General features: G+C 41.7%; 1 protein-coding gene, 1 long non-coding RNA gene and 1 other non-coding gene across 4 annotated transcripts in view; 1 reads left to right on the forward strand and 2 right to left on the reverse strand.

Annotated features, from left to right (window-relative positions):
- Positions 1 to 1,742: 1,742 nt before the first annotated feature.
- LOC118493956 lies at positions 1,743 to 17,858 on the reverse strand. The gene is made up of 3 exons (XR_004895999.1): positions 17,440 to 17,858; positions 7,960 to 7,965; positions 1,743 to 1,754 (listed from the first exon to the last, which is right to left on the reverse strand). It is a non-coding gene; the product is annotated as an uncharacterized LOC118493956 (long non-coding RNA).
- trnat-ugu lies at positions 4,719 to 4,787 on the reverse strand. Its single transcript has one exon. It is a non-coding gene; the product is annotated as a tRNA-Thr (tRNA).
- LOC116047940 (thymidine phosphorylase) overlaps positions 6,836 to 26,162 on the forward strand; it is a 25,595-nt gene continuing 6,268 nt past the window's right edge. The window contains exons 1-7 of one of the 2 annotated variants that reach the window (XM_031296988.1): positions 6,836 to 6,913; positions 10,781 to 10,904; positions 10,989 to 11,191; positions 12,031 to 12,129; positions 17,852 to 17,981; positions 18,103 to 18,221; positions 19,925 to 20,087. In XM_031296988.1, the coding sequence (XP_031152848.1) occupies positions 10,787 to 10,904; positions 10,989 to 11,191; positions 12,031 to 12,129; positions 17,852 to 17,981; positions 18,103 to 18,221; positions 19,925 to 20,087 (832 nt within the window). In that variant the 5' untranslated portion in view covers positions 6,836 to 6,913; positions 10,781 to 10,786. The remainder of the gene's footprint in view (positions 6,914 to 10,780; positions 10,905 to 10,988; positions 11,192 to 12,030; positions 12,130 to 17,851; positions 17,982 to 18,102; positions 18,222 to 19,924; positions 20,088 to 26,162) is intronic. The other variant, XM_031296989.1, reaches the window with a different exon arrangement.

The following is a 26,162-nucleotide window of genomic DNA, read 5'->3' on the forward strand; positions in this document are numbered from 1 at the left end:
GTCTAAAATAACGTTAACTCAAACGTAATGGGAAAAGCAGCTACAGCTAAATTAAGACTTCACAGTAATAACAATAAAGACAAGTATTGAGTGATTGTATTTTAAATGAGCACAAGTAAAGTAGAACTGACATAACAGCTGTTATATATGTTAGCTGTTTGTTATATATGTCAACGTTTATTTTCAAGTTTTAGCTGTCAGCTAGCTGTTAGCCGAATTAGCTGTTAGCTAAACTAACGTTAGCTTGGCTGTCAACCGGAAGCGTGGAACAGATCGTGCAGTGTCGTAAATCCTCATACAACCGCGCATGCTCGAACGGAACGTATCAGAACGGATCGTGTACCGACAGATGCCTGAACACATCCCAGCTCTTGGAAGTGCAGTCATTAATTATCTATCACACGTTAATCCATGCAGTAAATCACGGAGTGTCTATGATCAGTAGTAACCACACATAACTGTAACATCTAACCATCTTCTTATCTGTGATTATATTCGCTGCGTAGCCTATGTTTAGATTTGACCGGTGGATATTACGACGCGATGGGCAGCAGCTAGCGAGCCGTCCGAAGCTAACTGCAGCTAGCTCGTCAGCTAGCCGGGGTAGGAGCTCCGCAGACCCGCATTAAACTCGTTTTTGAAGCTAGTTTTCGTGCCATGTCATCTTTAATTGAATCAATATTTTTTGTATGTGTGTTAAGTTAAATGATCAATGAAACGGCTTTCTTTTTGGATATGTAGCTAGGTCAGTGAATAACCGGTTAGCTAGTTATGTGGGTCATCATCGGGTTGGACCTGTTAGCTGGTTAGCACGGCAGCTAGCTGGTTGAGGATCATTTTATTTATCACTCATTTCCATTTGAAACAGAAAGGCAATACATACACATGCTTGTGTTGGTGAGGATTACTCTGCACATTGTGAATGTGAGAACACAAACACGAACGAAAACGTACGAGTTTAGCTTGCCTTCCATCTACAGCATATAGCTCTTCCGCCGTCCGTCATGGCGTTCATAATTCGCGCGAGTGGAGCGTGACGTCACGTGCAAAGGGTCAATAGTATGTCGAAAAAATAGTCATAGCATAGCATGTCCTCAACTATGAGCAAAACCATAGTCATGCATCATAGCCAGAGTCATACCGGCTAAACCGTCGCCCGGGCAACAAGGTCAGGGTCAGTGTGAGGGAACCAGGACATCCCAAAAAATGACTACAGCAGAGAACTATGCTACATAAAACAGTTTACAATAAAGATGGCTGAGTTAGTGATTTTTTTAAAACAACGGTTCTTGAATTTAAAACAGCCGGAGACAAAAGCAGCTTCTCATTTCTAGGCAACAATTGCCAATTTTAACACGTAAAAACAAAATACCAATGCAATGCTTAATCCAATGCAATGTTGTTCATAAAGTCCACTACACAGACGCAAAATTGTCTAAAATATACTCCACTGTCCGGGACGCCTGCAACAGGTGTAACCAGTCTCCTGCCAACCATACTCATATGTTCTGGTCTTGCCCTAAATTAACAACTTTCTGGATGTGCATTTTGACACGATGAGCAGGGCATATGATCACATTATCCCACCTAATCCTTTATCAGCCATTTTTGGCATTTCCCCTGACGCTGACCTCCCTGTTGAGGGAGGCGGGCCCTGGCGTTTACATCCCTGCTATCCCGGAGGTTGATCTTGCTCAAGTGGAGGCTCTCCCACACACGACCGTTGGATTAAAGAAGCGCTCGACAACTTGAAGCTTGAGAAACTTAGGCCGGTTACACACTGGATGCGTCGCGCGAGCATGTCAGCCGCATTCACAAGAATGATTTATTTGCATTTATTATTCATTGTATTTACACCCCAGCCCAGCCCAAATAAGGCAATAAACTGTTTTTAACCTGGATAACTGGACTAAAATAAAGAAACTGATGGAATATCTGCCCTGTATTGGACTATATAACAAAATACAAAATAACTGTTCATTTTAACAAACGGTAGAGGGCAGTACAACGTCTAGACTGGTGGTAGACATTAAGTTCCACAGTTTGACGGTTCGAATCCCACCCGCAGCTTGCCCAAACAATTTAAAAACATCAAAAAAAATTCTTTAAGTGTTCATGGGGGGCTAAAATACCTTCATGCCTTCAATTCTTTCCTTTTTCTCTTTTCTTCTTTCCTTTTTTCTTCCCCCTTTTCCTTTCTCCCCCCTCCCTGACAGAATATTGTTCCACAGCTTCAACACAAGGGTTAACATTGTTGGAATGTTAAAACACACACACACACACACACACACACACACACACACACACACACACACACACACACAGAATTGTTTACTTTTGAAATTTGTGTTGGAATGTTAGAATTTCCCTTATGCTTATAATCCTTTGATGACTGTTCCTTTGATGGATGATGTCACAAAGGTCCGTTGATATCTTCAGTTTCAGTGTTAGGAGGAAACAGTTGGTTAACCTTTCAGCACAGATCACAAGCACAGACGAGACCATTTTGATGCAACAGTGTTTTTATTGACTGCTCAAGTTCTGTTCTTGTACACTTTTCGACATAACTTTATAACTTCCAACTGTGTGCCTCCGTCTGCCCGGCTAACTGGCAGGCTCACAGCCCGTTGCTCACAACATTGTGACAACTGCAGCTGATTGCAGCCCACGCCCATCTCCACACAGCGAAATATCGATTTACAGTACCTTTAAACAGACGGAGTGTAGAAACATTGGCGCCACAGCACAAAAACGTCAGATTACTCCACGTTAGGACAAAGAAGTTCATGTTCAAAGTGCAGAAACAAAAGTTTAACCATAATAAAATAGCTAGGTCTAACTTTTTGTAAATGGAAGTCATGGCTCTCGCGATAAAGGTGAAAACTGACCAAGAGGAGGTGAAAGAGCTGAAAACCCAACTCCAGCTAAGCCAAGATGAAAAAGAGACCATTATCCGTGATCAGGCTAACTTGTTCGAGTTAATTGAGAGATTGAGAAAAAACCAAGACAAGAAGATGGCGAAGGAGAAGGCCAAGCGCAAACAGCTAAGAGACAAGCTACTGATCGTCGAGAAGCAGAAAGAAAAACTAGCGGCCGAGTTGGAAGAACTCAGAGCTACACTACCCCGAATGGACATGGAAAACAAAAAGGTAGTGGAGAACTTGAAAAAACAGCTAGGAGAAAGAGACAATCTCATTGCTAGAGAAAATAAGATAAAGGATGAAACACGAATGGAAGAATTAATGGAGCGCAAAGAACTGGAGATGATTATTGAAAAGCTGGAGAAGAAGAAGAAAGATCTTACCGGAAAGGTTTCGGCATTAGAGAATGCGGTCAAAGACAATCAAAATATAATTGAAAACAGAAATCTGAAGATATCTAGTTTAGTGAGTGACAATAAACAATTACAACAGGATGGGGCTAAAGAAAAGGAAAACAACGCTGTTCTACGTGATGAAGTAAACGAGTTGAAAGGCATACTCAAATCGACACAGGCTGAGCTCAAAGAAATGAGAGAGGAGCTGAAGAAGGCCAACCGAGAGAACGCCAACCTGGATGCAACCATCACACATCTCAAACACTGTGATGCAGACCTGATTAATGAGATAGAGAAAAACATGAGCAGCTATATCATGCGGTTCAAGACCAATCTGCAGGAATGCATTGATTATACCTCGGACCCCACAGAATGTGTACAGAATATCATTGAGGTCAAAAGACGTTACATCGACAATGACACCCAAGTACAGATGGATGAAAACACTGAGGCTTATCTTATAAAAGCGGTTCCTGATAGTGACGTAACAATCAGCCATTACAGAAAGCGCCTCGAAGCCTTGAAACATTACGAAGAATTGAATTTTAAGAGAAGAGAGGAGGAACACAGAGCCTTAACTTATATAATCAACAAGAAGACGATGGAGCAGCACAACATAACAAAAGAACTCAAAGAAACAAAACGGCTTCTTGAAAAGGCAAAAAAGCCGCCACTGCAGAAAATAATGTCCTGGATAAATAAGAAAGTGCTACGAAAAAACATCAATGTCGAACCAACATCTCTTCTCCCAGGTGACAGCCAGCCACCGGTCCTCCCTGATGACAGAATCGTGTCATCTGTGCATTCCTGTGCAGATGCCACGATATCATCATCTACGCAGACACATCAATACATGGACGGTGTCATTCACGTGAGGCCGTATCATTCAGCGATCAGTGATCTCCCAAAAGTTGACTGCTAAAACTCCCCTTAACCTGTTAACACCCGCGGTGATGGCGTGGTGCAGCATGTCAGGGCCACATGGTGGATCCGTGAGAGATTACGCCGAATGCTTCGGTTTTCTCCCACACACCAAATCAATTGTGACAGTAATTGTGATAATTACAATCAATTTCAAATAAAATGACAGTAATTGTGATAATTACTATCAATTTCAAATAAAATGAACAACTTCAGCTCAATATCTGTTCTTGTATTTCCTGTATCTGTGATACCTCATGTATGATTTAAATATTTGAAACCTTCAAAGAGGTATGCATACGTCTTTTCTAAATAAAAAAATACAATATAAACAAAAACAGTAAACAAAATATAGGTAATGGCTGCGTAAGTAGTTTGAGCACTCTGTGCAACGTGCAGATGATTGTACATGCAAAGTGTAGTGACAGATAGATGGATAGATACTTTAATAATACCCAAGGGCAAATTCAAAGAAGTGATTAGGCCCCAGTGAGATTTGAACTCACCCTGGTTTACAAGACCAGTGCTCTAACCCCTGAGCTATGGAGCCAGTGTAAGGAGGAGGTTTCTGATGGACACCTCCTGCCAGAGGGGAGAGATTCAAACATAGTGTTTCCAGGGTGAGAGGGATCAGCCAGACTCTTTCCTGCTCGCCTCAGTGTCCTGGAGGCGTCCAGATCCTGGAGAGACGGCAGATAGCAGCAAATCAACTTCTCAGCAGAGGGGATGATGCTCTGCAGTCTGCTCTTGTCTTCAGCGGTGGCAGCAGCGTACCAGAAAGTATGATGAAAAAAGGTTTAAAAAAAGTAATAGTATAGTATGTTTAAAAAGTACAGTAAGCTGAAAAAAGTTTAAAAAAAAAAAAAAAAGTCATAGTATAGTATGTCGAAAAAAGTACAAAAAAGTCATAGTATAGTATGCTGCAAAAGTCATAAAAAAGTCATTGTATGGTATGTCAAAAAAATTCATGAAAAGTCATAGTATAGTATGTTGAAAAAGTCAAAAAAGTCAGTATACAGTAGTATATGAAAAATATTCACAAAAAAAGTCATAGTATAGTATGTTGAAAAAAGTCACAGTCTAGTATTTCGAAAAACAGTCATAAAAAGTCACAGTAGTCATAAAAACTCAGTATGTTGAAAAAGTTATAAAAAAGTCATAGTATAGTATGTCCAAAATATTCAAAAGAAGCCATAGTTATAGTATGTTGAAAAAAGTCATAGTATAGTAGGTTGAAAAAAAGTCATAAAAGTTATAGTACAGTACTATTCACAAAAAGTCATAGTACAGCATGTCGAAAAAATTCACTAAAAAGTCACAAGATAGTATGTGGAAAATATTCACTAAAAAGTCACAGGATAGTATGTGGAAAAAGCCATAAAAAGTAATACGATAGTAGTCAAAAAAGCCACGGTATAGTATTTCGAAAAAAGTCATAGTATCGTACGTTGAAAATATTCACTAAAAAGTCATAGTATAGTATGTTGAAAAAAGTAATAAAATTCATATTATAGTATGTCAAAAAAATAGTCATAGCATAGCATGTCCTCAACTATGAGCAAAACCATAGTCATGCCAAGTCAACTATACACAACACTGGCTTAGCCACGTCATCCTCCACAGCTCCGCCCTTTTGTCCAAATATGGTCACTTCTGGCTCCAATGTACCAAGATGGCGACTAACCTGACTCCGCCGGAAAGTTCCCAGATGGATATGCAGAGCAAATGTGAAGCAATCCATCTGGGAACTTTCCGTTGGAGAACTTTTGGGAAGGGGCGAAAATCCTGGTTAGCTGATTGGATAAACCATCTGTCTATCACCACCTATGTTGGTGATAGACGGGCCAAATCAACCAATCAGATCAACGATATATCAAACTCTTGCTGAAACCAGTCAGGAGAAGATCAAAAACATCTTTTCCTCCAAGAAAAGCCTCCAGTGACGTTTTTTGCTCTTCTTTCAACGAAGGAATACTTTCTAATTCGGATAAAACTTGCGCGATTGCTACGCTCATCTCATCCGTGGAAGCCGCCACGTTGTTTAGACTGAACAGTCGCTTCTCGTTGCGTCACACCTAAACCCGCCTCAAAACCAACGCTGATTGGTCGGTCGTTTGGCGAACGGCTCCAAATTTTCTCTGTCTCAAGATGCCAGACTGATCTGTGAGTGGAAAACTGGAGCTCGCCAGATCAGGACGCTCTCACGAGACTAGATGGCGACAGCCAAAATGCAATCTCCTGGCTTCAAAATGGCAGTCCACAAACCAATGGTTGACGTCACCAATGCTGCATCCATTATTTTTAAAGTCTATGCTTAAGCCTCAAGAGAAACTTATTTTATTTCAGGATACTGAGATAATTTGGATCTCATTTGTCAAAAAAACAGTTCAGAGACAATAATTGTGCTTAACTACCTGGAATAAGGAGATACATGCAGTGTGACAGGACTCAATGTGTATTGTGCTTACTAAATGTCCCTAGTTACCACATAAACTGTAACTTGATAAAGGAGTTAAACCGGTAAAACCAGAACTAAAACCTTATTGGCTGTTAAACTCCTCCTCCTCTTCCTCCCTGTTTGGCCATTGGCCGGTGGACTCCTGACCTCAGACTGCTTTATAACGAGCTGCAGGGTCGACACACCTCGTTCTACATTGACTGAAAGCACCAGAACAGGTACGCTACTCTGAGTGTGTGTGTGTGTGTGTGTGTGTGTGTGTGTGTGTGTGTGTGTGTGTGTGCTGGTTTTACTATAGTCGTGGGGCCCAAAATGCTGGACCCCACAAGGGCTGTTTGAGGGTTAAGACTTGGTTTTACGATTAGGGTTAGAATTAGGTTATGGTTAGGGTGAGGGTAAGGGTTAAGATTAGGCATTTAGTTGTGATGGTTAACGTTAGGGTAAGGGGCTAGGGAATGCATTATGTCAATGACGGGTCCCCACAAAGATAGTGAAACAAACGTATGTGTGTGTGTGTGTGTGTGTGCGCGCGCGCACGTGTTGGGTCATAATCTGCAGCAATGCATCATATTCTAGCAGATCATCATGTTTGTAGCGTCGCTGTCATGTGAGGAACGCATATCTCTTTTTTACAACTTTTCATGGAATCAGAAAAACAGCCCTGTTTTCAGCTCTGTGACGACGCATTTTCCAGCTGATCCAAGAGGCTTTTTAAAGACTTTATTTAGTTTAAGAAGGAGAATTTTCTCAACACAAAGGAAGACTTCATCCTTCAGTTTATCACAAACATTCAACATCAACACATCTGGAGATAAGTGGTCATCCAGGTCATAGTAATCCAGGTAAGGGTTTAAACTCAAGAGCAAATGGACTTGGTTAAAGGTGCTACGAAGACGTTTCATCTCATCCGAGAGACTTCTTCAGTTCTGACTGAACGATAGGGAAACCCAGCTATTTAACTTCTGTGGGGTCGTTGCCAAGATCATCAATGTTTGTTAGTGCTCCTGCCTCTCTATGGAGACACCCAAGGCCAAGTCTGAACGGCCATTGTTCTCACACGAGTTGGCATTCGTTGACATTCTCACGAGGCGAAATGTGAGAATGGACGAAGCAGTATCGAACAAACAAGCAACTAAAAGTAAAAGAAGAATTTCTTAGTGTAGAAATAATTTGTTACCAGTAGAAGGTCACTGGAGTAGAAGTAGAAGTATAAAGTAGTAATAAATGGAATTTCTCTATAGTGAATTAATGTAAGGCTGACAACCTCAGCCTGTCAGTTAGTGAATAGGGCATAGTGAACAGTGGTGCCTGCCTGTAACAGCAGAAGTCTAACGTTAACCCACACCGTGACAGCTTTCACCTCGCCGTTATATACGCTGTCTGCATGGAGTTTTGAAAAGTGTAAACAGACGGACTGTCTCTCTGTTAAAGTAGGCGCCTTTCCGCGTTTTTCACCTTTCCTTCCTGTTAAAAGACAGACAGTCCGTCTGTCCAATCAGGAGGGTCCGTCCTCTGCTAGATAGGCCCTACCTTTTCCGGGAGAAGTTAATGCCGTTGTGCTTTATGATTTATTAAAGTGTTTTCCTATTTGCTGTCGTGTTTTCATATTTGCTGTCTTGCTGTCGTGTTTTCATATGAATGAAATTAATTGAATGAAAACGCCTTGTGGATTAGCTAGACAGGTCAGCTAGTGCTCTATGTCCCTCTCAGCCAATATAGTTTTTCAAAATGACGGAACAGCATTGAAGCCTCCTTGGACTTGCCCGTCCAATGTAAATACAGATAAGAAATTCTTCGCTTACGAGAATAAGTCAGATCATTGGCAGAGGTAATTTTACACCAATGAGGACATATTTATGAATGAAGACATGGATTTTAGCTCATAAAATACTTAAAATTCTACACAGTGTACCTTTAAAGCCAGTTCGCCTGTTACTCCCGTTAATGCCTCTAAGCAGCAGGGGCGATTCTAGGATCAGAGCTTTAGGGGGGCTCAGCCCCTAATGAGAATGTGACACGGATATACTGCCTTGCAAAAGTGTTAACTTCTCCCCTCTGCTAAATCAGTAATTTCACTGGATAACAATGAATATATGAATTTATTATTATAAATGTATATGATAAATGCAAAATATTGAACATTTGAAAAAAACTACGAAAGTCCCTTTATGGACCACAATCATATGAAATGACAATGAGGTGTAACTAACTAAATAAAAAATTAAACTTTCCTTGACTGGGTTACAGGTGCATAGCGACACAGGATATTAAACCTGCTTCTTTGAACCTGTAATTGTTTGTCCTCTGTCACTAACAGACAAGTTCGCAAACTCTACCTTGAAGGACTAAAATTGATTTAAAAAAACAAACAAAAAAAAGGTTTTGCTTGAGCCCCCCTAAAATCGCCACTGCTAAGCAATGTAGCATTTAAAAGGCTATTTCTTTAACGGAGTCCGGCGCAGTGCTCACTCCACATAAAACGCTCTGGTCCAGCTCATCTAAAAACTAAGGCTGTCAAAATAACGTGTTAATTTCGATTAATTAATCTGAGAAAAAATAACGCGTTAAAAAAATTAACGCAGATTAATCCATTCTATACTGACGTTTGCATACAGACGAAAATCTGGTGCCACTGATAAGTCTGCGCTTCTCTCTGATGCTCTGAAACAGACGATACAGGAAACACAAACACCGCTGGCTGCATGTGACGCTAGTTAACACTATACTCAACAGCAGCTAACGTTAGCCTACCGCTAGCTAGTTAACACTATACTCAACAGCAGCTAACGTTAGCCTACCGCTAGCTAGTTAACACTATACTCAACAGCAGCTAACGTTAGCCTACCGCTAGCTAGTTAACACTATACTCAACAGCAGCTAACGTTAGCCTACCGCTAGCTAGTAGCTGGATTAGAAACGGTTAAAATGCTGACAGCTAACGCTAAACAGTGTAAAGTTTGACTGTGTTTTACTGTAGAGCAGGGGTCACCAACACGGTGCCCACGGGCACCAGGTAGCCCCCAAGGACCGCATGAGTAGCCCTCAGGCCTGTTCTAAAAGTGAAAATTGAATATTGATATTATCTGTTTCCCACCTTGTTAAGTCATTGTTGATAATTATTGTGAGAAATCATTAACGTGATCAGTGTCTTCACATAGATGAGTATCAATCATTAATAATCATATATAACTAAAGGCAAACTGAGCAAATTTGTTATTTCAGAAGAGCGTATCAAACTGGTAGCCCTTCGTATGACTCAGTACCCATGAAGTAGCTCTCAGTTTCTAAAAGGTTGGTGACCCCTGATATAGAGGCCGGTACGTAACAATCTGCAGCTGCCGTCGGAGAAACACAGACGGTGCGTTCAATGAAACTGGTAAACTACAGTCTCATGGTGCATTTGAAGTTATTGTACATGTCCTTGTCCCATCTGGTGGTTGTTTTTGTCGTTCAACAGCAATTTACTAGTGAAATAAGTTATTGTTATTGTTATGCATTATTATTAAATCATTTAATTTTGACCATATGGCCTTAGCAATAAACAAGCCGTTCTTTAATGTCACCGACTGTTGTTTAGTACCCTTTTTTTTTCTTTTCTTTTTTTACTTTCTTAAAAAGTATCGGTTCAGGCACCGTTAATTATGTATGCGATTCACTTTGATTAATTAATCACAGAGTATGTAATTAATTAGATTACAATTTTTAATCGATTGACAGCCCTACTAAAAACACAACAACACTGAATTGCTCAGCACGTTAGCGTGTCGTTCACTATCGAGCCCGTTTGTAACCGTTTGGCTACCGACAAAGTTATCTTCGCTTCATCTAACTTTGTTAGATAACACACTCGACTCTCCTGCTGTTACAGACGTGAACGTACCACAGACATTTGACCCTTGCATGGACTCACAGAAGTGCGTTGCTGAATGAATATAAGGGAAACACAATGGATATTTGGCGTTATTTTCGGCTGGGTGGTTGTATGTTGGCTGTGAAAACGTTGCCGTTTTTTTAGTCCAATAAGGTTTTGGGAGTTCTGATCTGATAGACGCTCATACATTCATCGAATTGTTTTGTCTGTCCAGGTCGATATGTTGTCCATCCCAGATCTGATCAAGAAGAAGAGAGACGGAGGAGCGCTCAGTGATGAAGAGATCAAAGCCTTCATCCAAAGAGTTACAGACAAAACTATACAAGACTGTCAGACAGGTACGACTTTTATAACTCAAACATCAAAAACACTTTACTGAGGTCATTTATAACCTGGATTTTCCCTCTTCTTTCTCCGTTAAGGGGCCATGCTGATGGCTATCTGGCAGAAGGGAATGACGGATAAGGAGATTGTGACCCTGACCAAGGAGATGATGTCATCAGGGGAAGTGATGTCATGGCCAAAAGAGTGGGCGGGGCTGGTGGTTGACAAGCACTCAACAGGAGGGGTGGGAGATAAAGTCAGTCTGGTATTAGCGCCTGCGCTAGCTGCCTGTGGCTATAAGGTACACCGTTACTGCCCGATGTGAGTCGAGTGCAGATATGAGTCGTGTATGCGTCACTTTGCGACAAGTAGCCTACAAGATGCTAACGAGAGACTTCTGTAATGTCAATACAGTAAAAATGGACCTACAACGAAGTTCGTTCACTGCTGGCTACAAGTTAGCAATCAAACACAACAAAGGCTGTCACTTGAATGGCGTTTTGAGCTAACGTTAGCAATCAAACACAGAAAAGGCTATCACTTGAATGGCGTTTTGAGCTAACGTTAGCAATCCAACACAGCAAAGGCTATCACTTGAATGGCGTTTTGAGCTAACGTTAGCAATCCAACACAGCAAAGGCTATCACTTGAATGGCGTTTTGAGCTAACGTTAGCAATCCAACACAGCAAAGGCTATCACTTGAATGGCGTTTTGAGCTAACGTTAGCAATCCAACAAAGCAAAGGCTATCACTTGAATGGCGTTTTGAGCTAACGTTAGCAATCAAACAATCATAGATAGCTAAAACGTTTTTGAAATGACTGCTAGCTACAAGTTAGCAATCAAACACAACAAAGGCTGTCATTTGAATGGCGTTTTGAGCTAACGTTAACAATCAAGGAATCATAAATAGCTAAAACATCTGTTATTGTATGTAAAGAGAAAAGTTTATTATTTTATAGATTTCACAAATTTCAGTATGACAATAGCGTAAACCGTTTAAATCTGAGCATGCACGACTCACATCTGCGCTCAACTCACATCGGGCAGTGACAACACACATTAACCGGTATTTAATCTACTCATAGAGAGACATGTTGTACGTCTAAGAGGTCATAACACCAGGTGTGTGTTTCTCAGGTGCCTATGATCAGTGGGCGGGGCTTGGCTCACACAGGAGGAACTCTGGATAAACTGGAATCAATTCCAGGATTCAACATCCAGCAATCAACAGATCAGGTATAACAAACTATTGTTTTATAAACGGGCTCACTGACAAACTGTGACAATGTCCAGACCTAACGCACTCAACTCACATTAAAACTTGAACAGACTGGGGGGCTGGCTCCTTAATGTGGATAATAATATGTAAAAAGGTAGTTTGGACAGCACTCCAATTAAAGGATAATTCCGGCGCAAAACGAACCTAGGGGTTATTAACTGATGTGTACCTACTCTGTCGCTCTCTGGGACATGTTTTCATGCTAATCGAATGAGTTTGGAGCTTTAACGGGGCTACCGCGGACCGCTGGTTAGCTTGAAATGCTAGTATTCGGGGCATGGGGACACTCAAATTAAATCGCTATTTAATGCCACTAAAAAGGCTCGAAATATCACCACACTTTAACGTTAGCATAATTAGGGTCCCTAAATGTGAACCGAAGCATTGACAACGTTGTAAGTGTACAGATTTATTGTTATAATATTGTTTATTAAAAAGATAGATTATAAAGACAGTCACGTTCATGTTTACTTGCGGGAGCCATCTTGGATGACTAGTCGAACCCTGTGCAACGTGGAATCTCCATAGACAGTATGGGAATTCCCAAGGGGGTAAGCTTCTCCTCGAACCGCGAACCTCCTATGGCGCCATTTTAATGCTACAAAGCGATCACCCCCCGTTAGCATTCCATTGACTGCCATTCATTTTGACGTCACTTTGACAGCGAATAACTTTACATCTGAAGAGTTTAAAGACTCTATTTGTCCATTGTTTATTTCTAAAGAAACACGACAATGTATAAAAGGCTCCATTACCTTGTACCTCACGTTATGGCTCCGTAGCAGACGTTTTTATAAAAATAGGCTAACGATTGGGTCATAACCACGAGACTTACTGTCTCATAGTAGAGGAATTACCGTATAGTACAGGAGAAGCTCTCAGGCAGTTTGGACTTCCATTAGCTGTTTAAGTTTAATTACTAATGTTAACTATCATTTTAGTTAGCAGTAATTAGCCTGTGTCTATGTTATCTCCTTACATATACCTACGCTCTCCGTCTCTACTAGATTGGGAATGATTGAGATTTCTCTTGGCACAGCTACCAGAAGACTTACAGACAAGTTGCTCACGTCACATCTACGTCTTCAAGCTCAGTTGGAGGCTGCTCAGTAACGCTCAGACATCACCGGAAAAGTGCTTCTATTGGCCTTCACTGGTCTCCGCCCAGAGCAACGGGATCTGTTGGTCAACTCTTATATACTGTCTATGGGAATTCCACGTTGCACGGAGTTCGACTAGTCATGACTGGTTTCCAAGATGGCTCCCGCAAGGAAACATGAACGCGACTGTCTTTATAATGACTTTATAATTTGTGTGTCCCCATGCCCCGAATACTAGCATTTCAAGCTAACCAGCGGTCCGCGGTAGCCCCGTTAAAGCTCCAAACTCATTCGATTAGCATGAAAACATGTCCCAGAGAGAGACAGAGTAGGTACACATCAGTTAATAACCCCCAGGTTCGTTTTGCGCCGGAATTGTCCTTTAATGCTTCTTATTGCCACACAGACTTTTGGGGCAGGACGTCCTTCTTAAGCTTGTTTCACAAGTAATCTCCTATGAAATACACTTGAATGTTTAGCCAAGAAAGAAACATGGACTTAAGTGCAGACGGAAATATAAATGTATTGATTCTGACTTTTTATTTAGCACCATCATCAGCAGGGGCGGAGGTACACTACCGGTCAAAAGTTTGGGGTCACTTATAAATGTCCATTCCAGACAGAATACCAGCTGAGGTCAGTTGCATTGTTTTTATAATCAGGGCAGCAGTTTTCAGATTACATTATGTGCTTACATAATTGCAAAAAGGTTCTCGACTGTTGTAGACAGAAGTGGCTGAAGAAACGCTTGAAATCCATGCTTTTTGGTCTAAACGTCATACCTAAATTAAAAGTGGTCCAGCTCCCATATACTCTGACTCTTTGCACTTTTCAAATTGAAATAAAAAAACGCAAAGACATATCTGTAGAAAGAAAATCATATAAAATCCATTTTTGAGTCTTTTGGCTTCATTCTTTCTGTAGTAAGCTGAGACAGTGGCTAATGCCCTGTGTTGTCTGTCACCTGTCAGATGTGTTTACAGCAGTGTATTCTAATCATTTTACAGATGTATGACTTGGACGGAAATAAAAAACCTCCATTCTAGCCTCTGTAACTCTGTCAGTAAGGCCTAGAATCACCCTGACACTTGGAACAAAAACTTGAGACTGTTTCCTTTCCAATGATGTCAGGCCCACCCCAGAGTGTCAGAGTATACGGGAGCTGTACCACTTTTAATTTAGGTATGACGTTTAGACCAAAAAGCATGAATTTCAAGCGTTTCTTCAGCCACTTCTGTCTACAACAGTCGAGAACCCTTTTGGAATTATGTAAGAACATAATGTAATCTGAAAACTGCTTCCCTGATTAAAACAACAATGCAACTGATCTCAGCTGGTATTCTGTCTGGAATGGAGTGGAATGGACATTTCTAAGTGACCCCAAACTTTTGACCGGTAGTGTATATATTTGTATTACATCACTTTTTTCACCTAAATGTGTATTTTTGGATGTTTTCTTTCCACTATAGTCTGAAAGAAGACATGTTATGGAAGCAAAAAAGCCCTAAAATCTCATACCTGCCGTGTCTGGCCATAATGATAACCGCTCGTGTCTTATGACGACTGGACTTTGACTTTACATGTTGATTCAGTGCGACAGAACTTTATCAACAGAAAGCAAACAGCAAAAAACTCCTCGACCCTTCCAGTTATCAGCCTCTCGACGTCTCTTATAAGCTTTAAATATGGATGTACTGCACATTTACAAGATGTTGTTGATGTGAACAGTTGCAGTCACGATTTATAATGAATTATATACACACACACACACACGTTTGTGGCACTTTGTGGGGACCTGTCATTGACATAATGCATTCCCTAGCCCCTTACCCTAACCTTAACCATTACAACTAAACGCCTAACCTTAACCCTTACCCTCACCCTAACCATAACCTAATTCTAACCCTAATCCTAAAACCAAGTCTTAACCCTCAAACAGTTAAACTTGTGGGTATAGTATACTGGACTCCCGGTTTTTGGAGCCCACGAATATAGTTAAACAAGCCCACACACACACACACACACTTAAACAAGCACGCACGAGCACGAACACACACACACACACACACACACACACACACACACACACACACACACACACACACACACACACACACACACACACGGAAGGTTTGCCTACTTACTACAAAATGTATTTTACTGGAGTTGTGAAGTTTAAAATATGTTGTATAGTTGCACAACTAATCAGTGACATCTGTGGAGGAACTATGAGCTCGCAACAGCCTCATAATCAATAAATAATACAGGCGGAAATTAATAAAGTAAAACAAAATTCACTCAACTTTTATGCTTCTACTTCTTAGGGGTCGAGGGTCAACGTCAACACCTAGAATGTTAACACTTCATAAAAGCATAGGGCTGCTCGATTATGGAAAAAATCTAATCCCGATTATTTTTGGTCAATATTGAATAACGATTATTTTTTACACGATTACTCATTGATTTTTTGGAAAGATGTTGCATTAATTGAATTTAAAAAACAATGAAAACACCTGTGACGATTCCCTTAATACATTTTTTCATTTAGAACACCTGACAAAATAAGAGTTTACTTGCAAAACGTAATGTGCAAAATAATCATCATCATTGTGATCGTTAGGAGCCAAAATCGTAATCATGATTAAAATTTGATTACTTGCACAGCCCTACATTCAATGACATTCATACTAATTAGACCCATTCCCACATTTTCAACTATTCCTACTTCTTACACATTTAAACCAGCAATACAGTTTAGCTTCAGCCTTCAAACATACAACATTCACAGTTTCTTCAGAAATTGCATTCTCTAGTCACTTTTAGCTAGCCTGGTCCTACCAGACTCTGGTCCATTAGCCTGGTCCTACCAGACTCTGGTCCATTAGCCTGGTCCTACCAGACTCTGGTCCATTAGCCTGGTCCTACCAGACTCTGGTCCATTAGCCTGGTCCTACCAGACTCTGGTCCACTAGCCTGGTCCTACCAGACTCTGGTACTCTAGCCTGGTCCTACCAGACTCTGGTCCATTAGCCTGGTCCTACCAGACTCTGGTACACTAGCCTGGTCCTACCAGACTCTGGTACACTAGCCTGGTCCTACCAGACTCTGGTCCACTAGCCTGGTCCTACCAGACTCTGGTCCACTAGCCTGGTCCTACCAGACTCTAGTACATTTCATTGGTCCAGAGAGTCTGGCCACTCTCCATTGACAAGTGTTAACATCCTTGAAGGCGGGTACTCTGTTGAAGTTTAAAACTATTGCATCTGCCCAGAGCCACTCTGGTAGCCTGGCTCTGCCCTCCTACGTCCTGTCTGGTAGGACCAGGCTAACGAGAGGGGAGACAACAACAACTATCGGCTTAGAACCGCTAGCGTTAGCCTTAGCTAACTCCTTCACCACTAACGGAGCGAGCTGGAAAATTAAACTGTTCCCTAACCCCGTGGGGAGGAGGGCCACAACATCATGGCCACCAACACAACTCAGCAAAGATTGTTCTTGCTCGGGCTTTAACTTCTGGATATTCGGCAGCGTTGCCACAACGAACCGAATGGCTTCGCTCGCATCTTTCTCCGCCACCATTACGGAACTACAACTCAAACTAGCGCACAACCTCAACGTCATCGTTCTCAGCCACTCCCTCTGTTCACTGATTGGACCGCCAAATATTTGGTTGGAGAAAACCCAAGAATATACCGCAAACTCAGATGTAGTACTGAAGGAAAATGAAAATTGAGCAGAAGTACGTAGGAGGGCGGAGCCAGGCTATAGTTTTAGCTACCTCTTTAAAATTCTTGCGTCCAGGTATTACAGCTGATGCATTGTTTTAATCAAATCATATAGATATTTTTTCAAATTAGTTAACCCTCTGAGGACACAAGACGCACCGGCGAGTCCAAAAGATGTCTGACAAAACTCCTACTCAAAAAGCGATATTACAACATTTTATTTTCAGACATTTACTATTTTAATCATATATAACCTAAGACTTTGATAAACTCATTTTCAGCACCGAATCAATTCATACCACACACACACACACACACACACTAAGTTAAGGTTTGTTTTCAAAAGAGATTTGAGGAATTTCAAAAAGCCAACATCAACATTTCAGATTTAACGCCAACTTATCGCTTCACACATCGCTCTAGAAAAAAATGTGGGCGTCACTATACGGAAAGCTGAGTTTGTTCCGAACATTTTGATGTGAAACACACAGGGCTTAGTTATATGCAAATACTTAAAAAAGGTAAATTTAAGAAGATATGAGATATAAGATGTGAAAATGACCTTAGCCGTCAGAGGCTTAAACTGCTCCACAATTTTTTCAAGTACCACTAGCAGAAGTAACCCTGGTTGGGAATGTGGGAAATAAACGTTAGATTGTAGCTTATAGCATTAGTGAGTTTGATGAAGTCTGAGGGATTTTAGATTTTAACAGAGAGACAGAAGATCAAAGTATCATTATCAAAGGACCATGTTTTCCTGGCAAATGGTTAGGAGATAACACAAGGGGCCCACAGGAATCACTGCTCAACTGTACTTCTGTACTAATCAATAGTAACATGTGCTGACTGTGCAGATCAAAAACATCCTGGACTCAGTGGGCTGTTGCATTGTGGGTCAGACGGAGACGTTGGTTCCTGCGGATCGAGTCCTGTACGGTATGCGGGACGTCACCAGCACAGTGAACAGCTTACCGCTAATTGCTGGTACAGAACTTGTATTAACTTAACTAACATGACCTAAGAATACTACAGTAGTTTAATATTAATTCAAATGTGTGTGTGTGTGTGTGTGTGTGTGTGTGTGTGTGTGTGTGTGTTGTGTCAGGCTCGATTATCTCAAAGAAAGGGGCCGAGTCTCTGTCTGCTCTGGTGCTGGATGTGAAGTTTGGACGAGCTGCTCTGTATAAAGACCTGGACAGTGCTAGAGAACTAGCACAGTTATTAGTAAGTTCATTAGAAGTATTAATAATGTTAAGATGTATTAATTTACTGTGAAGGGCAAGCTGCCATAGACTGTAAAAATAATGGACGTAGCATCTGATGTCACCCATTGGTTTGTGGACCTCTGTTTTTAAGCCTCGAGTTTTCATCTTGGTATTTTGGAGCCAGTAGTGACCACATTTGGACCACTGTTGTGTTAGCCTGTCTCCGCCCTCCTACGTACTTCCGCTCAAGTTTAATTATCCTTCAGTACTACGTCTGAGTTTGCGGTATATTCTTGGGTTTTCTCCAGCCAAATATTTGGCGGTCCAATCAGAGAACAGAGGGAGTGGCTCAGAACGATGATGTTGAGGACGTGTGCTGAAAGATGCGAGCGAAGCCATTCGGTCCGTTGTGGCAACGCTGCCGAATATCCAGAAGTTAAAGCCCGAGCAAGAACAATCTTTACTGTGTGGCCGGGTTGGCTCAGTGGGTAGAGCAGGCGCACATATAATGAGAGGTTTATGTTGGGTTGGTATGGGTTCCAATCCAGCCTGTGGCGATTTCCTGCATGTCTTCCCCCCCTCTCTCTCTCTCTCCCCTTTCTCACCTAGCTGTCCTGTCAAAATAAAGGCGGAAAAGCCCAAAAAAAAAAAAAAAAAAGAAAATTACACAATATTTGCTGAGTTGTGTTGGTGGCCATGATGTCGTGGCCCTCCTCCCCACAGGGTTCGGGAAAAGTTTGATTTTCCAGTTTGCTCCGTTAGTGGTGAAGGAGTTGGCTAAGGCTAACGCTAGCGATGCTAAGCCGACGTCACGACCAAACGTTAGCGATTGGTTATGGCAGATCCAGAGTGGCTCTGGACAGATCCAATAGTTTTAAACTTCAACAGAGTACCCGCCTTCAAGGAAGTTAACACTTGTCAATGGAGAGAGGCCAGACTCTCTGGACCAATGAAATGGACCAGAGTCTTGTAGGACCAGGCTAGTGGACCAGAGTCTGGTAGGACCAGGCTAATGTACCAGAGTCTGGTAGGACCAGGCTAGTGGACCAGAGTCTGGTAGGACCAGGCTAGTGGACCAGAGTCTGGTAGGACCAGGCTAATGTACCAGAGTCTGGTAGGACCAGGCTAATGGACCAGAGTCTGGTAGGACCAGGCTAGTGGACCAGAGTCTGGTAGGACCAGGCTAGTGGACCAGAGTCTGGTAGGACCAGGCTAATGTACCAGAGTCTGGTAGGACCAGGCTAATGGACCAGAGTCTGGCAGGACCAGGCTACTGATGTGTATGGTTTCATGGCGATGCGCTAAAGAGAGAAAGTCGCAGATTTTCAACCCTTCTGAAGCGAGTCATCCAGTGGAGTTCTGCCAGCGTGAAACTCCGGTTACTAGAGCCGTGCATCTGCATGTTTGGCTGAGCTGATTGAAAATCAGCAAACTTTCTCTTACATTACCAGCTAACGCTAGCTGGCTAGCTTGGTTGGCAGAACGCTGAACAAGACATTTCTAGGCGACAAAAGTGTTATGAAACTAGCGATTGAGACCATAAATGAAAAACGTAAAAAATCAAGTGAGAAGTAAGCTCATTTCCTCATTGACTTCTATAGAATAGCTAATTTATTACTTATACAATGTAATTACTGAAATATATCTTTTTCTGTTTCACACTGTCCAAGAGAAAACCTTTAACATGCTGTACTGCTAATGATGATGTGTGTGTTATTTCAGGTAAAGGTGGGAAACAGCCTGGGCATGCGTACGGGGGCGGCCCTCAGCTCTATGGACGGTACGATTGGTCGCTGTGTGGGCAACAGTCTGGAGGTGATTGAGTGTCTGGAGACGCTGAAGGGGAAAGGACCCGACGACCTAATGGAGCTGGTCACAACTCTGGGTAACAACTTTATTCTGTAGCTTAAAGAACCCTTTAAAGTCATGGTTTAGATGCTAGTTGTTTAAGCCACAGCTCGACGTATCAGCGGCATTTAGTAGATGTGTTGAGCCGCAACAGAGTTCCTCAACACCGGCTCCGTTGCTCCACTTGGTGCTCCATCAGCTCAGCAGCAGTTGGTGGCTCAGTTATCCATGAATAGGTGACTGTGAGCCGGGTACAGAGCACTGCAAGCTGCCAGTCATTTTGGCAGAGATTACAATTAACTAAGTAATGAAATGACTAGTTAAGAAAATAACTAACACTAGTCCCTGTCGCTGCCATGTTGTTTGTTACCCGGGAAATCCAGAGTTCTCACGAGAGCAAAATTTGAATTTGCTCAGCGAGTCTCTGGCATTGAGTAATGATGCTCATTAACTAGGCCCTGGTAGCCGAGCTGCACCAATCACATCGGTGTATCTGATATAGGCGGGCAGGGGTGAGCTAAATAGATGACGACAGCGTTGCAACGTTGAAGTCATTAGTAAACATTGCAAGATGGCTACGGATGAACACCAGTTGTTTGAAACGCCTTTGGCCGCTACAATGAACGAGTTAGACTTGGCTTTTTATCTACCGACCAGATATGGCAAGAGTTTAATCTCCCAGTTAGCTCCTCTGGTAGCTAAGAGTTTAATCTACCAGTTAGCTCCTCTGGTAGCTAAGAGTTTAATCTACCAGTTAGCTCCTCTGATAGCTAAGAGTTTAATCTCCCAGTTAGCTCCTCTGGTAGCTAAGAGTTTAATCTACCAGTTAGCTCCTCTGGTAGCTAAGAGTTTAATCTCCCAGTTAGCTCCTCTGGTAGCTAAGAGTTTAATCTACCAGTTAGCTCCTCTGGTAGCTAAGAGTTTAATCTACCAGTTAGCTCCTCTGATAGCTAAGAGTTTAATCTCCCAGTTAGCTCCTCTGGTAGCTAAGAGTTTAATCTACCAGTTAGCTCCTCTGGTAGCTAAGAGTTTAATCTCCCAGTTAGCTCCTCTGGTAGCTAAGAGTTTAATCTACCAGTTAGCTCCCCTGGTAGCTAAGAGTTTAATCTCCCAGTTAGCTCCTCTGGTAGCTAAGAGTTTAATCTACCAGTTAGCTCCTCTGGTAGCTAAGAGTTTAATCTACCAGTTAGCTCCTCTGGTAGCTAAGCGTATGGGGCTCTGGATACGTCATCTTGTGTATTGTTGTGATTGGTCCTAGTGTTTTCCAATTGCGTGCAGTGAGATTTTCAAATGGACGTTGGGCCATTTTTCATTACTCATTGCCAGACCCTTAAAGAGAGGCTAATTACGGTGAGAACCACTAAAAATACCACTACCTTGCCGTCCTTTTCCACCCGACTGAACACACTTTATTGGCTTAGAATTACGGCAACAATCGCTAAACACACTGCAAACTCACGGTCCTCCCAACTTACAGCCCCCCTCTCTTGGCTTAAAATAACTCACCGTTGTCGGCTACAGCCGCTGAACAGGCTACATGTTGTAAACAGCCGTGGTTGCTGTCCTGGTCCTCCGGTACCGTTAGCCATTAGCAGGGTTAGCATGGTGGCGTTTGCCAGGACCAGTCGGGATCACTTCACTGGCTGGGTCTTAATTGTTTTTGCGAGTAACCAACTCGGGTACTCGAGCTATCAATGTGAGTACACAAATGTTGAAATGACATAAAATGCCCGTCACTAGTAGCTGTGATACATTAGCCTGAAGCTAATGCTTACCTGTTCAGGAGGAAATTAGTCAACTCTGTATCCTTTTGGGCTCTAGGCTGTCTCCATCTTTCAAATACATCTCCAATATTTACCCAGACGGGTTTGTTACGTGTCTGGTCACGCAACTGTTAGAAACATGCCGTTGTTTTTTGTCGGGTAAAATCAATCTCCGTTGATCTTGTTTGTTTGTTTGCTGCTTTCATGGCTGTACTAACCTCACAGCTGTAGCGCGCTGGGTTTACGTTTTTACAGATATATCTGGCAACCCGGCCTGGCTGACAAACTGGGCAGTTGATAACAACACACACACACATACACACACACACACACAAATTCCGTCACGGAACCGAAATTTCAAAAGGAGAAAATACTGGCATTAGCATTGTTGGCAGAAAAGATAGTATTTCAACTTAGCATGTTTCCTTAATATCTGATGACGCATTGGGGCCATTTTTGGATTTATTACAGTAAATATATTACATTTTGGGCCTTTAATCTTTCGGATTTGGGTCTGGATTTCCAGGATAGTTGTTCGTGTATCTCTATGGCAAACGCGCAGGGAGGGCTGAGCCCATTCTGAACTACAGGAGCCCAGATGGGAGCGTCGGCGGATGTTAAGGAGAAAACCGATTTTCATTTAAACAAGTCAACGTTAGCTACACATTCGAGATAATCTATAAAATCTATTTATCGCCCAGCCCTACATTCAACCAAAAAAATGAATAATAAACATCCAGCCTACCAGAATTTCCTGGAGTCCAAGAAGACGTCTTCACGTCGTGTTTCAGTGACCAACAGTCTGAAAACACAAAAGATATTAAATTTAATTACACGTAAGAGAAAAAAGGAGATAATCATCACAACTGAGAAACTGAAATTAGGAAATGTTTCAATGTCATTTTTATTATCATTTAATTTGAAGATTATTTTCTTGGGGGGGGGGTGTAAAACGTCCCTGAGCCAACGTCTTGTTTTGTCAAACCAAAAATCCAAAACTCAAAAATATTCAGTTTACTGAGATACGAGACAACAAAAAGCAACGCATTTCAAGATATGAAATTATTACATATTTGCCATTTTTGTTTGAAATAATTTCAACTGACATAACTGATTTAAAAAAAAGTTTCAGATTGATATTTCTGTTGACTAATTTTTTCCATCAAATTAAGTTTTAGCGATAGTGAATCAGCGTTAACATTTCGGGCCCTATCTTGCACCCGACCGGTTTCCCGTCCAGCGCCCACGTCGTTTAAATAGCAAATGCACCTGCGCCCATCTGTGGCCCATGGGTGTGCTGGTCTTACAGGGAGGTGTGTTCAGGTGCATTCTGGGTGTGCTGGTCTTACAGGGAGGTGTGTTCAGGTGCATTCTGGGTGTGCTGGTCTTACAGGGAGGTGTGTTCAGGTGCATTCTGGGTGTGCTGGTCTTACAGGGAGGTGTGTTCAGGTGCATTCTGGGCGTGCTGGTCTTACAGGGAGGTGTGTTCAGGTGCATTCTGGGCGTGCTGGTCTTACAGGGAGGTGTGTTCAGGTGCATTCTGGGTGTGCTGGTCTTACAGGGAGGTGTGTTCAGGTGCATTCTAGGCGTGCTGGTCTTACAGGGAGGTGTGTTCAGGTGCATTCTGGGCGTGCTGGTCTTACAGGGAGGTGTGTTCAGGTGCATTCTGGGCGTGCTGGTCTTACAGGGAGGTGTGTTCAGGTGCATTCTGGGCGTGCTGGTCTTACAGGGAGGTGTGTTCAGGTGCATTCTGGGCGTGCTGGTCTTACAGGGAGGTGTGTTCAGGTGCATTCTGGGTGTGCTGGTCTTACAGGGAGGTGTGTTCAGGTGCATTCTGGGTGTGCTGGTCTTACAGGGAGGTGTGTTCAGGTGCATTCTGGGCGTGCTGGTCTTACAGGGAGGTGTGTTCAGGTGCATTCTGGGTGTGCTGGTCTTACAGGGAGGTGTGTTCAGGTGCATTCTGGGTGTGCTGGTCTTACAGGGAGGTGTGTTCAGGTGCATTCTAGGCGTGCTGGTCTTACAGGGAGGTGTGTTCAGGTGCATTCTGGGCGTGCTGGTCTTACAGGGAGGTGTGTTCAGGTGCATTCTGGGCGTGCTGGTCTTACAGGGAGGTGTGTTCAGGTGCATTCTGGGCGTGCTGGTCTTACAGGGAGGTGTGTTCAGGTGCATTCTGGGTGTGCTGGTCTTACAGGGAGGTTTGTTCAGGTGCATTCTGGGAGTATTGCTATCTTGAGGCAGCGGGAAGAGATCGCACCATTGACCAACAAAAACCTGGTCTAAAGTCAATAACGCAGCATTTCATTGTTATTTTAACAGAGCATTAGTAAAATGCTCCTAGGCTCGTGCACAGCGCGCACACTATGCTTGTTACACACACAGGGACACACAGCAGCACACACACATGCAGAAGATTACAAATAAAAATATTACGGTGCAAATCCTCCATCATAACAGCAATGCTCCAAGGTCCAAACGCGCCTGGCTTTTAAAGGGAATGGGAGATGATCTCTGATTGGTTGATTGCATGTTACGCCCAAAACACACCTCTGATTAATAAAGACACTAAGTACAACCCTTTAGAATTTAATTTCACATAAGATTAATCGAAGCAGCACATCCTGTTTGGCATTTTTTGCTTAAAAGAAACCACAATGTAATGCTAGAATCAGAAGTAAACTTATGTGGAATTGGTAAAAGGTGAATACATAAACATTAATATGAAATACACTATTAATACATAAAAAAAACTAATATATACATACAAAGTAACTGTTGTGTTGAGTGCAAACTTTGCAAAGAATATATATAGTATGTGCAATGATTGGTGATACGAATTTATAGTTTTTAAGCAAAATTATATCAAATTTTCTCTGGTTGCAGCTTCTCCAATGTGAGGATTTGCTGCATTTCTCTGTTTTGTATCATTGTTAAAAACAAATAAAATGAATGAATGAATATTATTTGGTCTTTTAAATGTCATCATGACTTCGTAAAGCTCAATGTGCAGTCTTCAAATGTCTCGTATCTGTCTGACCGACAGTCCAAAATTATATAAGATATTAACTTTATTATCACATAAAAACAAAGAAAAAGTTGTACTTTAAAAGTGACAATTAATTACCAAAATAGAAGAAATAAAAAGGTCCAAGGCACTCTTCTCATAGTCTATATCCTTGACATTCTAATTATCAACATAGTTTGGAACTGAAATGACAAATTGACAAATCAGTTTGCAACTATTTTCATTACCAATTACATCTACAGCCTACTTTGTAAAGCTGTTTTACTTTGTTTGTACATGATATTAAATAGGCCTACAAATATCTTAATTTTAGACTGTTATGATGAACATTTTTCACAAATTGACATTTTTGGCAGTAAATGTTCAGTGTGACCGCGGCTGGTGAGTAGGCCTACAACGGACTCGTGTGACTGCAGCTAACGTTAGCAGTGAAAGCTAAAGTTAGCTTCAAAGTTCAACGTCTGTATTTAACGTTACAAACTGACGAACAGCGACAACAACAAGAGAAAACACAATGGTGGGAACTGTTATTGATTAATGTTGATAAACAATACGGTTTGACTATTAAGACTAGCCAACAACAAGTAGGAAACGTTAGCTACATCGATGGTATCCTACCTGTCTGCACCAAACTCCACTCAGATTTTAGGCAATTTAAAGCAGGTGCGCACACGGTGATACCTTCATGAAGCCTGGGAAAGTGGACAATCCCCAGCACAATGGGGATTGAAAATGTGCTTTCCACATTTTCTGGGGCTAACAGCCTCAGCTAATGTCCATGTTTAAATACCCCAAAGATATGAGTAATTCAAACCAAATTAAGCACAAAAAACTCACATTAAGATATCCGCTAGACTAGATTACAAGGTATTTTACCATTTTATGATCTACCAATTATGCCTTTCTTTTTGTTTCTTTTTTGTTTTCACCCCTTAAACTTTATTCAAAAGTAGAACATATGCCATGAGGTTGATACAAAATACATATACATAACAAAATATATATAAATCAAGATAAAATAATGTAAAAACAGCTCTCAAAATCAACAAGTAAATGTTAAACCCTGATAAAGAGCAGCAGCAAAAGCAATATTAAATAGGCCAATATTCATTATTATTATTATTATTCATTCATATTAATGAATACATAAAAATCACGTAACAAATATAGGCCTTCTCATTAAGAATAAAAAACAGCAGATCAAAAATAGAAACACTTGTACCTGTCTGTCTGTCTCTCTGTCTGTCTGTCTGTCTCTCTGTCTGTCTGTCCGTTTGTCTGTCTGTCTCTCTGTCTGTCTGTCTGTCTGTCTCTCTGTCTGTCTGTC

The sequence above is a fragment of the Sander lucioperca genome, chromosome 20, assembly GCF_008315115.2.
Source record: "Sander lucioperca isolate FBNREF2018 chromosome 20, SLUC_FBN_1.2, whole genome shotgun sequence".
In the NCBI taxonomy this organism is placed as follows: Eukaryota; Metazoa; Chordata; class Actinopteri; order Perciformes; family Percidae; genus Sander; species Sander lucioperca.